The 14,458-nt window shown below is 45.5% G+C and overlaps 1 protein-coding gene across 1 annotated transcript in view; it reads right to left on the bottom strand.

Annotated features, from left to right (window-relative positions):
* Positions 1-14,458, bottom strand: part of LOC111154485 (teneurin transmembrane protein 4) — a 373,890-nt gene that overhangs the window by 64,386 nt on the left and 295,046 nt on the right. The window contains exon 16 of the mRNA XM_022514097.1: positions 3,795-3,914. Within this exon, the coding sequence (XP_022369805.1) occupies positions 3,795-3,914 (120 nt within the window). The remainder of the gene's footprint in view (positions 1-3,794; positions 3,915-14,458) is intronic.

Below are 14,458 nucleotides of genomic sequence, written 5' to 3'. Positions count from 1 at the left end.
TGACAGATTAGTCAACGTAGGCCTCTGGAGTTCCAAAATGGCTAAGCAAGTTATAGACAAGCACGACTAGAATGACAGTGCTTGAGGAGCGGAGAAGGGAAGGGGAAGAGTGCCCGGAACTGCCCACTGAGGTGAGATCTCTGCCCCTGTCCCTGGGAACCAGCCCCCCAGGCTTCGACCATGGCCCTCTCCCAGTCTGATGCTTCTCTTCTATAGAAGCACTAGCAAGGGGCCATATGATATGATAATTTTCTTTTTTTTTTCATTGTTTTATTATTTTTTCTTCCAAATTTGTATTTAAATGCTAGTTAGTTAACATATAGTGTAATACTAGTCTCAGAAGTTAGTGACATCACTTACATGTAACACCCAGAGCTCACCACAACACACGTCTGCTTTAATATCCACAGGATGAGGGTTCAAGGCCTATCCTCATCTCGCTTCTTTGATGGGAGAGCTCCTGCTAACTCCTTGGCCGGACAGAACTCCAGCTCCCTCCCTTGGGCTCCCAGGGCCCCGTGTACTCTCCTCCTTCTGGCCCACTTACACTGCATGGGACTCATGCCTTAATGCTCCAGTCTGGGCACAATGATTCCTCCATCTTTCCAGAACCTAGTGCTGTACTTGATGGTTATAGTTCACAGAATGAATGCATGAGTGATGCTGTCAATTCCTTCTGACTGTCCACAAAACACCCTGGGTTCCTTCTTACTTTGGCTGTTATTTTAGGTCACCCCAACATTCATCCACGCAGTTAGTTTTAGAGACTAACACAGAACCTCCCCTTTGTCCCTGATAAATACACCTTGTGGGGTTGGGCTCACTGCTCGAGTCTGCTCTTTCCTCTTCTAGGGATTTAGCACAACTGCCCTGACTAGTGCCAAATCCTGCTCCTGGTAGACAACGCCCCCAGATTCGGGTTTCTAGCCTCCAGAGCCTGACTCTTCTTGTCCTTTGCTGAAACTTTTCACTCACTTTGCCTTCTTTTCAAACCACTCGGCCCTTTTGAGGCCCACACTTGGGTAAAGCAAGTGGGACAGCACCATCCTTAATAAGCAATGGCAGAGTTTATGCTGAATCAAGAGTTTAGGTTTTGACTCCCTAGGAGGATATCCGTGGTTTTGGGGAAATACCCAGAGAACAACTTTCCTGTCACAGAACTGAAGAGCATCTGTACTTTGACAGAGCATTTTTAACCATCACACAGAATTTTGGCCTGACTTACAAGCTCCTTTCACGAGAGGACAAGTGTGGGGAGGAAGTGAAGACAAACTTGAAGAGACGGATTCTCGAGGCGGTGAACAAGCTGGGGGCGCTGGCCTTGCCAAGAGCTGGGTGTGACGGGATCTTGCCAAGAGCCAGGCCTGATCATCTGGAGGGAAACCCTGTTGTGGACATGGGTGTGAATCCGACCCCACAGGGAAGGCCTGGCTCTCAGATGAAGCCCAGACAGCTGAAGACTGGTCCAAGCACAGCCGCTTACTCCTTAGGTGACTTATGTCACCTGTCTGAGCCTCAACCTCCTCATGTAAAATGAAGCTGCTGATCATAATCGCTTGGCAGAGTTATTAATTAGATAGATGGGATAATGGATGGGAAAAGCCCAGGGCCCCACTCCCAGGGCATCATGCTCCGTATAACCCCATTTTTCAATTCAACGAGCCTGAACTGCTTCTCTTGTCTGCTATTCTTTCAAAATTTGTCTTCATGACTTCTATTTTTCATCTCTTTCAATGACCTCTGTGGCTCTGGTTAAGACTGGATTCCTAGTATTGCAGTATGGTGGATGTGTGAAGGGGGAGCTGGGCCAGGGAGGGGAGCACGGTGCCTGCCTGGAAATTGAGGGAGACAAAGCTGAGGTAGACCTGCTCCCCGGACTTACACATCCCATTGCCTCTGGACAACATCTCCAGCCTTCCAGGTTCTCCTGGGGTGTGAGAGGTACGAAAGGCGGAGAGTCAGGGGAGTGGGAGGGAAATGGGTGAGATGGTGCCCATGCACATGTAACAAATTGGGGTTCTCAGACCCCTGGAGAATATGTAATGACTCTCCTCTATGTGATGCAGTGTCTATGCTGGGAAGAAAAGTCAAGCCCCAAGAAGCACTGCTGAAAACTGCTTTGAAACTCAAGCTTGAAGTGTCAGCAACTCTGGTTTCTATGACATGATTTAGCAGGCGGATGCATGGAACACAGCTGACACTCCTCCCAGCACCCCCCCCCAATGCTGTCAAGAGGCCAAAGAGTGGGGCAGCACACACAGGAGGAATCCAAGCCTGGAGAGGACAAAGTGGGCTTTTCCCAAGGGCTACCAAACTTACATGACTCTGGGGTGTTTTATAGACCCACCGTGACCCAGCACAGCCGGGCAAAGGACTGACGGTTTGCCATCTCTTGTGAATGACGGGCACGTTTCATGGCAAAAAAAAGAGCAGCTCCCACGGCTCCTTTTTGATGACTGTTTCACAGCAGGTAATGATGTAGCCACAATACCTGTTGCCTAGGATGCTCACATCTGCCATTTCCATAGAGCAGACAGCCCCCAGCCGGAAGGCAGTAAAGACAGAACATGGGGAAGGACAGCCCCCCACGCTGTAGCGAACGTCTATACTGACATGCTTCCTGGGATGGGATGTGTGCGGGACAGGGAGCTGTGGTCTGGGCTGAGCAGATTATTCCCGGGACCGGATGCCAGCCCCTTCTAACTGGGCCCCTTCCCATTCCCAGAGAGAGGACGGGGGGAGAGGTGTCCCCATGCCAAGCTTGCCGCGCTGTCTAAGAGGCACACATGTCTACAAACAGATGAGCCTCTACTTCATTATCACCTCGGCCGGGACATGTTCACATCTGATATTGGATTAAAGAGGTGCTAAAATCAATCAGGCTGGAGCATAATTTCCGACACAGAGTGAAAATCAACCTTATGGGCCCACACTTAGCCAGATGGATTGCCACCACCTGATTTTATTAAAAATTGAGGACCTGTCACCACTGACAGCCTAAATATTCCACTTTCCTCCTTCCCTTCCCTTTTTCTCCAAAATATTCCCATGGCTTGTGCTGTAATCATCACCTTCTCATCATTTAATAATCGGTAATTTTAATAAACAGTTAATATTTCTTACATCCTTACCTTGTGCCAGACCTTGACAATGAAGTAATGAACCAGAAAGTGAGATTTATTTAACACCTACTACGTGCAAGGTGCTTCCACTTCTATCACGGAATGTAATCTTTACAACCAAATTTGGGAGATGCTAGTATTAGGACCACTCAACCAGTGAAAAAGTTGAGGCCTCAAGAGGTGAGAAGAATTGTCGAATTGTTCTAGTAAACGGAAGAGCTGGAGGGACTAAAGAAACTCCACCTCCCTCTACTGACGGGTCCTCACAGGGACCCAAAGGGCAGAGTTCTGTCATCACCCAGTGGTTTCCGTAGACCTAGCTGATTGCACATGGAAACCACACAGCAGGAATGCTAACATCTCTGGAGTTGTCTGGTCTGTAGAAAGTGGTCCATGTGATAGTATCTTATGTTATAAGCCATGGAGCAGGGGAACATGTATAAGGTACCCTACACCTAGACTCTGAGAACCAGAGGAGAAGAAACTGCTTAACTTTTAGCCAAAGGGAGTTAGGCCAGAGTCAGATACAAGGTCTCACACCTACTGAGTTACAGAACTGGGCCTCTGAACTCAGGCCCCATCCCCTTTCCACATTGTCAGTCCAGTAGCAGCTGTGTGGTAAGACCACGAGAGCAGGCCTGTCACTAACACTGTCCACAAAAGGTCTCTTACCTGCCATCCTGCCTGCTGATTGTGTATCCAAAGAGAGGGTTATTGACGAAACTGATATTCACACCAACCAGCGGGGTCCCGTCTGATGTCATCACTTGACCACGAATGACACATGCATGCCTGTGGGTAGAGAAGAGAGGATCACGTGATCTACTTTTCATGCTCGGAAGCCGGGCTGCCAGGGAAGCCCCGGAGGTCAGAAGACAGAAGGCAGGCTGCTCAGACGTATTCTGGCACCCAGGGGCTTATTGTCTTCACTCAAGGGGAGTAAATACCTTCTTTTTTTCATAGTGCTCCAATTTAAGACATCACAGTGTCCTCTAAAAGCTTATTTCTGGGAGATGTTTTTAGGTGTCTTACTCAGGGGTTATTCTCTAAGGATACTATGTTCTACCACAAGGAGATAAGCTGGGGCTGCACAGTGGAGTCACGCGTGAGAATCCGGAGTCACGTGACATGGGTTCGACTCTCAGCTCTGTCACTTGTGAGCTCTCTAAAGTTGCACAAGCATGTGACGGCTCTCTGAGCCTCTGTTTTGGCATCCTGGTACAGAGTGAGCTACATAAATGGCAGTGGTTATTACTGTTACTAATAGTGTCACTGGAGGTAGGCAGCAAGACAGTGAACAGGATAGACAGCAATTCCTCTCATCAGGCTTTAGAAACAGAAGGACAGAGGCTAGCATCCCCCAGAGGGGTTCTGGAAGCTTTGGCATCTCCCAATACCCCTACTCCCACTTTCCCACTGTATTCCAGACAACACACCCTCTGTTTTCCCCATAGCTGCCATGCACACGTAGCCTAGGCCTCCCTGTCGGCGCAGTGTTCTCCCCACCGCTGCAGGTGTCAGTCCTGCACCCCTCCCCCAACAGTCCCATCCTTCACGAACCAGCTTCAAATGACACCTCTTCCCTGAAGCCTGTCTTGATGGCCCTAATTGGCACTAATCACTTTCTTCCAAAGTCTGACACAAACATGTTGCTACCCCACCGTGGCATACATTGTTCTCCTCTCCACTAGATCGTGAGCTCCTTGAGGGCGGGGTCAAGAGCTCTTCCTTTTCTTCTCTCTGCAGTGCCTGGAAATACCTAACAAGTACTAGACCGTTGTTTCAAAAAAATGGTGGACTGAGTGAGTACGTGGGACAATTAGAGGTCATCTAGAATAATGGTTTTTCAAATATATCAGAGAGGGAAGCTTTTTATCAGATGATATTTGATAAGGACCCAAAGTTGAAAACAAATAAAAACAAGATCTTTCTAGATGAAATAGAGGTTTGGGGTGATTCTGAAGACAGCTCTGGAGTCTTAGTCTCAGGAGATGCCAGAGAAAAGCCAGCTGGAAGATCACAGAGTTCGTGGACGAGGAGGAAACTGGGGTCCACAGAGGTTATGCTACTTGCCCCCAAGCCACACAGCGGCGTGGTGGCGGAGCCAGGCCTGGAATCCAGGGCTCACAACTCTGGGTCCAATTCTAGACCAGTCTGTTTACCACTGGCAATGTGCTCAGTGGTGTCGGCATCCTAAGGCATCAGGGCACTGGGGAGATGGCCCTCACTGACAACACAAATCTGAGGCAAACATGCAGGCACGAGTATCCAGACAACTTTTTCCACCTGCCTCGGTTCAGAAGGCTCTTTTTTTTCTGGTCTAGGGAAGAGCTGCTGATGAGACCTGTGGGCATTCATAAAAAAAAAAGATCTCAGACTCAGTCTCTGCTTTATTAGGTACTTACATCTCTACCTTCCTAGAGTGATAAACTTTTCTCTGTTTGATGAGAAAAGCAATTAACACCAGGCTTGTAAGCAGCTGGTCCCTCCAGTGTCAGCTTGTCCTTTCTGAAGGCAGGAACACCTACCCACAATGCATCAAGCTCCCCTCTCCCGCCCCGCCCCGCCCCACCCTACCCCACCTCACCTCACCTCACTACACAAAATCTGGTTAATGCTAATTCAGTCAGTGGTTTCCTTCCGAGGCCCTTGGTCTAAATGCAATTACATGACAAACAAGTTAAGCAGGGAGGCTTGGCAAGGACTCTCAGTCCTGCTCTGAAGGTCTCCCAGTACACTTATGTGAAATTATCTCTCCACTAATGGGAAAGATTTATTCCATCAATTGTATTCAGCTGGTACTGAGAGATGCTTTCTTTAATGGAGGAAAATTGAATTTCTTATTGCTGGAACTTTGTCCTTCCAGAGAATTACTAACAGATCTCCTCTCCTGGTGCTGGCGACTATCCAGGCTTCTCCTGACATATATGCCTTCAGATTCTGCCTGGACAATCACCAGCCCTCTGGGGATGGTTTCCTTTTGGGGCCTGCCCTAGCTGCTACCCCTCAGACACATGTGGGCCAGCCTCCTCCGATTTATCTCTCTTTGGGGATTTCCTGGTAATTGGGAAACAATAAATCAGCACCATTTGGCTATCATGTAGCCTGTGCTTGGGCAAGCCAGAGCAGATGTAATTTTAGCCCAGGATCCTGTAGATTGCTTGGGTTCTGGAGAAGATTAAGTTGACTCCTTGTACTCCTGTACACCACAGAGACCTCTTGTCAAAACCGGCATTTGGCTCAGGAATTAAGGCCTGGAGAAAAACACTTCCATCCTCCTTCTGTTTGACCATGATTTTCAGAAGACCCAGCTTAACATAAAAGCTTCTCTGGGACAAAGGAGGTGGGAGAAGTCTGCTCTGTGGAGGCCTTGGAAATGTGTTTCCTGCTATGTGTTTTTGTCCAGGGAGGTTTGAAAAGGTACGGGTTCTGGGCTTCCAAATGCTTTCCCGTTTATTTAATGGATACCACCAGTGGTGTACTGGCAAACATTTAACAATTGGCTTTCAAAAGAAAAATAGCTTGAATTTGTAGCATTTGCCTATTTCTGTGGTGTAAATACTTCTGCTGTGACTTATTTCACGCTCTTAACGAGATACTACTGAACCCAGAGTTGGGAAGAGATGCATGGGAGGACCTCATGTTATACAGTATTTCCACCACAGAGACACAGTAGTCCTAAGAAACTCAGGAGCAAAGGTAATAGTAAAGTGTAGTAAAATAATTAGCAAGTGATAAGTTTGGATTATTTGTTATCAATATAATTAATTTACTTTCAATTTCATATATTAGTTTTTAATAACAGTAGGTTCAAACACCAGCTTGCAGAATTTCTGAATGTTTCATTCTCAGCTCCTGTGAGCAGGCACTAAAGCCAGCTTCTGGGCGCCACTGGAACACTGACCCCACATGTAGGGTCAACGAGGCTAAGAAATAGCTTGTGCTCTGACTTTGAAATTCTGTGTTGGAAGATCACCTTGGTGAGAAACTAGAAACGTGCGGGACAGAGCACGGTCACCCACGTGGCTCCCCAGCTGGCTCACATGACCCCCTTACGACCAGTCCTGTGTCTGACATGTTTTGCTTTCCCTTGGTCACTGTCTGGGCATCATGGAGTTGTGTGGTATTATTTTCTCCTTGTCCTCGGATTCCCATCTAAGCTGTCATCACCTCGGCAAGGCTGTTACCAACTCTTCCTGGCACAATTAATCACCGTTCCTCTAGGCTCCTCCAGATACTTCCAAGTACCTCTCCCTGGCCGTGACAGTCCTAGAATTCTACCATTCACGTTTACAGAGCTGAACTGACACATTTGCACGTACGTGCGAGCCAGAGGAGGGCTGGAACCACATCTTCAGTGGCTAGGGTAAGCCTGGGATCTTGCTTCCTGAGTGTCTGTTGGGTGAAAAAATGATCAAGGACTTGAAATGCAGAGAGGAAAAAACTTGCTCAAGGTCATACAGCCAAGACTTTCACTGGCTGAACTGATGCGCCAAGCTAAGGCTTCTTACCTCCAGGTCCTTTCTGTCACCACGATGTTACTTACTTGCAGTCACTAAAACTCACTTGAATGAACAACCTGAGCACCTACTTAATAAGCTAAGTGCTGGAGTGGTAAATGCATGAATTACAGTCCCCACTTGCTTGCTGGAGCTCCCCAGAGCCAATGTGAAATGCTCAAGTGTCGCTGTCTCTGACACAAGTGAGTCAACACATGGGTTTGGCATATGTTAGGCAGCTGGGGCACAAAACAAGCAATTAGGTTGAGTGAACTCTGCCAGGAAGGAGTGATCGTGCCAAGGGGGGAGGGGAGCATCACACACACTGGCATTAGTCCAGTCCCACACTCGGGGCCAGACTGAGGTGCCCTTTACTGACGCCAGTGAGGAGGAAGATCTGCCTGGCTGCTTCCCAAGGACAGGGACCAGGTCTGGGGTCAAGAGAGGAAACCACTGGAGAGACAAGGACACCTCGAAACAGAATCAAGCAAATAAGAAATGAACCTCAAGTGTGGGTCAGGGGGGTGGTGGGGGATGGGTGTGGTGGAAAGCATCCTGGGCAGGGAGTCAGTCCCCAGTTTTGACTCTGGTAACTGACGGTATGACTTTGGAGAGGCATCTGATCTCTTTGAACCGCCATTCTCAACTGCCCATCCAGGCTGAAATTTTCCCCATCCTGACGTCAAACAGAACCTAATACACGATTAAGAATGTATAATGGTTTCAATATAGTGCTACCCGGTCTAGTTCAAGGAGCCCTGTTCCACCTTGTTTCAGAATCTTCATGGCACTCTCACAATCCTTACATGTATCTCTGAGCTGTTCCCTCTCCATGGAACCTTTCACCTATCCTGTTCACCTCAAAATCACCTGCTTACCCTCAGTACCCACGTGGAGCACCCACCAAGTGGTATTCCCCATCCCCGCTGCTTCCGCTCCCCTGGCCTGCCTCTGTAACACCTCAGCGGTGTCACGCCACAGGGACCATCTTCTTCCCTGACAGACCACGCGCTCCGTGAGGACAGGCGCCGCATCGCCTTGGCTGAATGACGTTCATTTCTAAGGGGGCAGAAGAGCGCCTCCACCGAAACAGGTGTTTGCCCTGGAATCTGAATTCAGGGCACAGACTAAGCTCTTGATACATTACTTACTGGATGAATAAAGAACTGATGTCTTTAGCTGAAGGTGGGGGCGATGCCTGAGAAGTCGGAGCCACGTGACCTTGATAGGGATTCGGCCAAGGAACAGAGGGCTGGAGGGGCTGGCCCTTTCTAGCTGGTCTGGTCAGCCCACAGGGTTTCTTCCCCCAGGGAGACCTGCCCCGCCTCAGCTTGCAGCCCTATCTCTTGGCCTCCTCCTCTGCACCTTCCTTTTCTTTGAAGACTTTAAACGGTGAACGTCAGGAATTAAGTTAGATTTGCTATGTGATGCGCATTACATGAGCGGATAAAGGAAGGTGAAGGGGGAAGAGTTGCAGCGTTAACTTTTTAGTTATTAACTGAAAACAACTACTGAAATTGGTATTCAGGAGAATGGTATAATCACTTGGGATCCAGGTGGCAAAAAGTAACTTTCCCTTTTCTCTGATTTAAAGTACTGCTTACTCTGTGCCCCTCTTGTTTATGCAAATCACTCCTCTGTATTGCATTCTTTAAATAGATTTTACATGCCTGACTTACACGGATCCTTAAACTGTTTTCTGCTAACTCATGCTGATTGACTGCGGATCTTTCCAGCATCTACTAGACTTTATGCAGGGTTTTGTTAGAACCTCAGTTGGGCCCACAGCCTATTAAACTACCCCCAGCAAGCAGATTCCCGTCAAAGCCTGACCCTGTTCTCCCTGAAGCCTCCATGACCTTCCTTCCAGCCTGGCCACACCAGCTGTTCCACTGTCCTCCCTTTCTGGCTCTCCACCTCACTGAGCTGCCTCAGTTTCCCTAAACAGCTTTTCTAGTCTGACATCTCCATCTATACACGTATTCCTGGGAACCCACTGGGTCATGCCATGTTAGGAGGGACCTTCCTTTCTAAGCTTTCCTAAGTCTCATTGTGGAGGTGAGAAAATAAAGTCTCAACAGGGAATGGACTTGTCCATTCTTGCAAGTCGCTGGAAAGCCAGGATTCAAATTAAGGAGCTGCCATTTATCATCCATGAGAACTCGGCAAAGTCAGCTCACCTCTCAAACTACTTACCCTCTGACACAGATACATACCTAAGTAGTGGAGAATATCAGTTTGTTTGCGCTGCCTTAAAAATCAGCGTTCACGTCACCAGAGCAGGCTTGTAAGGGTCTTTTTGATTATACACATTTTCTGTCAACATGTCTGAGTAGGCTCTTCAGATGTATTTATATTTATTAATAACTTGTACATGTGTGCTGCCATCAATAGCTAACACGGGGAAGAATAACATGCATTTGGTGCAAGGTTTAATGGATAAAAATGCACACAGGCATACTTGGTCTTGTTGGGCTTCCCAGATAAACTGAGTGTTTACAAATTGAAGGGTTGTGGCAACCCGGTATTAAGCAGGTCTATTGGCGCCCTTTTTCCAACAGCATTTGTTTACTTCATGTCTCTGTGTCACATTTTGGTAATTCTTGTTAACATTTCAAGCGTTTTCATCATTATTATATTTGTTATGACACTTTGTGATCAGTGAACTTTGATATTACTATTGTCATTGTTTTGGGGCACCATGAACCGTGCCCATGTAAGATGGCGAACTTAATTGGTAAATGAGAGTGTTCTGACCGCTCCAGCAGCTGTTTCCTTGTCTCTTTTTCTTTTCTTAGGCTTCCCTGTTCAATGAGACACGACAGTATTGAAATTAGGCCCATTAATAACCCCACAAGGGCTCCTAAGCGTTCCAGCACTTTAAATCAAAAGCTAGAAATAATTAAACTCAGTGAGGAAGGCTTGTTGCGAAAGCTGAGGTAGGCTGGAAGCTAGGCCTCTTGCAACAGTTAGGCAAGTTAGCAAAGGAAAAATTCTTGAAGTAATCTAAAAGTGCTACTCCAGTGAACGCATGAATGGTAAGCACAGCCTAGTGCTGGTACGGAGAAAGTTTGAGTGGTCTGGATACAAGATCAAGCCAGCCACAAGAGTCCTTTAAGTGAAAGACTAATCCAGAGCAAGTCCCTAACTCTCTTCAATTCTATGAAGACTGAGAGAAGGTGAGGAAGCTGCAGAAGAGAAGTGTGAAGCCAGCAGAGGTTGGTTTTTGAGATTTAGGGACAGAAGCCATTTCCATAACAGAAACTGCAAGGTGAAGCCGCAAGTGCTGATGTAGAAGCTGCAGGAAGTTATCCAGAAGATCTAGCTGAGGTAAACCATGATGGTGGCCACACCCAGCAACAGATTTTCAAAGCAGATGGAACAGCCTTCTACTGGAAGAAGATGCCGTCGAGGACTTCCATAGCTAGAGAGGAGAAGTCAGTGCCTGGCTTCAAAGCTTCAAAGGACAGAGTGAGTCTCTTGTTAGGGGCCAATGCAGCTAATAGGTTGAAGCCAGTGCTCATTGGCTTACCATCCTGAGAATCCTAGGGCCCTTAAGCATTATGCTAAATTGACTCTGCCTGTGCTCCATGAATGGACTATCAAAGTCTGGAAGACAGAATATCATCTGTTTATATCTGTTTATTGAATATTTTAAACCCTCTATTGAGAACTACTGCTCAGAAAAACAGACTCCTTCCCAAAATATCACTGCTCATTGACAACGCACCTAGTCACCTGAGTGCCCTCATGGAGATGGACAAGATGAATGTTGTTTTCATGCCTGCTAATACAACATCCATCCTGCAGCCCATGGATCAAGGTGTCATTTCCACTTCCAAGTCTCATTATTTAAGAAATATGTCTTGTAAGACTATAGCTACCATAGATAACAATTCTTCTCACAGGTATGGAGAAAGTAAATTGAAAATGTTCTGGAAAGGATTCAGTGTTCTAGATGCCATGAAAAATATTTGTGATTTATGAGAAGAAGTCAAAATATCAACATGAACAGGAGTTAAGAAGTGGATTCCAACAACCCTCATGGGTGACTGTGAGGGGTTCAAGACCTCAGTAGTGGAAGTAACTGCAGATGTGGTAGAAACAGCATGAGAACTAGAATTACAAGTGGAGCCTGAGGATGTGACTGAATTGCCACAATCTCATGACAAAACTGGAACGGATAAGCAGTTACTTCTCGTGGATCAGCAATGGAAGTGGTTTCTTGAGAAGGAATCTACTCCTGGTGAAGATGCCAGGAAGATGGTTGAAATGACACAAAGGATTTAGAATATGACATAAACCAAGTTAATAAAGCAGTGGCAAGTTAGAGACGATTGACTCCAATTTTGAAAGAAGTTCTATTGTAGGTATAATGCTTATCAAACAGCATCACATGTTATAGAGAAATTGTTCACGAAAGTAAGAGTCAATCAGTGCAGCAAACTTCATTCTTGTCTTATTTTAACAAACTGTCACAGCCACCCCAGCCTCCAGCAAACACCACCCTGATCAGTCAGCAGCCATCAACATCGAGGTAAGACCCTTGACCAGCAAAAAAATTATAATTCACTGAAAGTTCCGATGATGGTTAGCATTCTTTAGCGATACGGTATTTTTAAATTAAGGTACATACATTGTTTTTCAGACATAATTATATTGCATTCTTAATAGTCTGTGATAAAATGTAAACATAAATTTTATATATGCTGGGAAACCCAAAAATTCACGTGACTTCCTTTAGTGTAATATTTGCTCTATTTCAGTGGTCTGGAGCCAAACCAGTAGTATCTCCAAGGTGTGCCTGTACTTCAAACAGTCTTCTTGATGATGTTGAATCTTTGGATTAACTATTTTTAGGTTCTTGAATGTTCTGAATCTTGATTACCTTTTCTGTTAGACTGGATGAAAATGATCATTATTGGTTTTAACTTCATAGTGGAGTTAACGAAGACTCTGTACTAGAGGTACCAGCTCTGCCATTTTTTTTGTTTGCTTGGACTCACGGTATATCGTCTTTGATTTGTAGCTACTTTATAAGAATCTTTTGATGACACTGGACCATTTTGTACCTAAGTTTAGTTAAACTAGATGTTAAACACACACACACACACACACACACACACACCCAGTAGTCATATTGTAAGACACTAGAATTAAACCAGCAAAAAGTCCACTGTCTCTCTAAGAGTGTTTTGTTACCAACTAACATTTGGACCAAGGGAGCAAAGCAATGAAAACCTAGTGTTCCATATGAGTAAAACATTCACTCGTTCTTACTTTTTAAGATCAAAAGTAAATACAGATGTTCTAATATTTTCTCCCAGTACCTCATGGACCACCTTGAGCACCCACCTTGGGACCACTGCCCTGTACCAGAGTTACAATGGTGTGTGTTTGTGATTTCTTTTTATGAAATACCCTTGAATATGCTCTATATTATTATATTCAAAAGTTAACTTCTAGTTGTGCTTCATTCTTTTTAACTTATTTCAAAGCACTTCCTGTTTGTTTTTTTTTTCCAATGACTTTAGGCCCAAACCAACAGAACTGGATCTAATCACTTTCTTTCAAATGTTCCTGACTTACTGGAGGGCAGGGAATTGGACCAGATCTTCTCTTGAGGAAGGAGACTTCCGAATCTAAGAGCTCCCCAACTGTCCCAACTTTATCACTGTTGTTTCACCACATCACCAGGGACTCTATGTTATCTAAGTCATTTCTGCAGTACCCACTGTTTCCAGACAAAGTCCAGACTCTTCAGCTTGTCATACAAGCCCCTTCAGAATCTGGCCCCCGCTGGTCTCTACAGGCTATGTCCCATTTTTCCATTCTCATGTCCTGTGTCGCTGTCATGTTAAATTAATTCTCATATCCTTGTCTTGGCATGTATTTCCACACCTCTTTGCCTTTGTCTCTGTTTGTTCGCCTGCCTTGAATATCTTTCTCATTCCTATCAACCTCTCTTTTAGGGCCTGCTTCTCAGTGAGGCTCTTCCTGATTTCCCTGGTACAAAGAAGTCACTCCCTCCTTCGGTGGACACAGCACAATACACTTACCCCACTAAAGGGTATTCCTTAGTTCAAACATCTCTTCTTCTCTTCTATATTGTGAGTTCTTTGAGGGTAATGACCATGTTTCTTTCCACCTTTGTAACCCCAATGTTCAGCACAGGACTAGATCCATAGGATGCATTCAGTAAATGTTGAGGACAGAAATCAATGAATATCACATAAATCAGTGAAAGAAGATGATGAAAGCAAAAAAAAAAAAAAAAAAAGAATGTAGCTATTTCAATTAGTCCCAAATAAAATATATATGGAAGAGAAACATGGACAGAGGCCTGGTAAATAAGAATAGGGTTCAGTTATTGGAAGTTTAATTGAGCACCTACTGTGTACTACACAGTGCTGGGCAGTAGGGAAGATATTTAGTCATCCATTTTCTTATTTACTTATGCAAACTACAGGAGGGCACTGCTGTTAGTTACTGTTTTATTTCTTACTATATGGTAAGTAGTTAAATAACTAACAATAAATGAGACACAATCCACTTGTCTGAGTTGCTGACATTCTGGAATGAATATAATTTGATTTTTAAAAAATCCTTGTATCTAGAAGTAAAACTAGCATGGGATAAAAAGAGGAGCTGCCTACCAAGTCATGCCAGCATGACATATAATCATTCCTACACTTACAACTGAGCTCTGGGCTCTGCCCACATACCCTGACTTCTGTTCTTCTGACTGCCATGTTGGATTCTGACTGGAGTTGGGTTCAGTTTAGACTCTACCAGAGGCTTCCAGATCACTTGCTGGGTATATGGAATAAACATCAC

This window comes from Enhydra lutris, unplaced genomic scaffold, assembly GCF_002288905.1.
Source record: "Enhydra lutris kenyoni isolate GAN:26980312 unplaced genomic scaffold, ASM228890v2 scaffoldscaffold37, whole genome shotgun sequence".
Classification (NCBI taxonomy): Eukaryota; Metazoa; Chordata; class Mammalia; order Carnivora; family Mustelidae; genus Enhydra; species Enhydra lutris.
The sequence above is the reverse complement of the archived record's forward strand: the minus strand, read 5'-3'. Positions and strand labels throughout refer to the sequence as shown.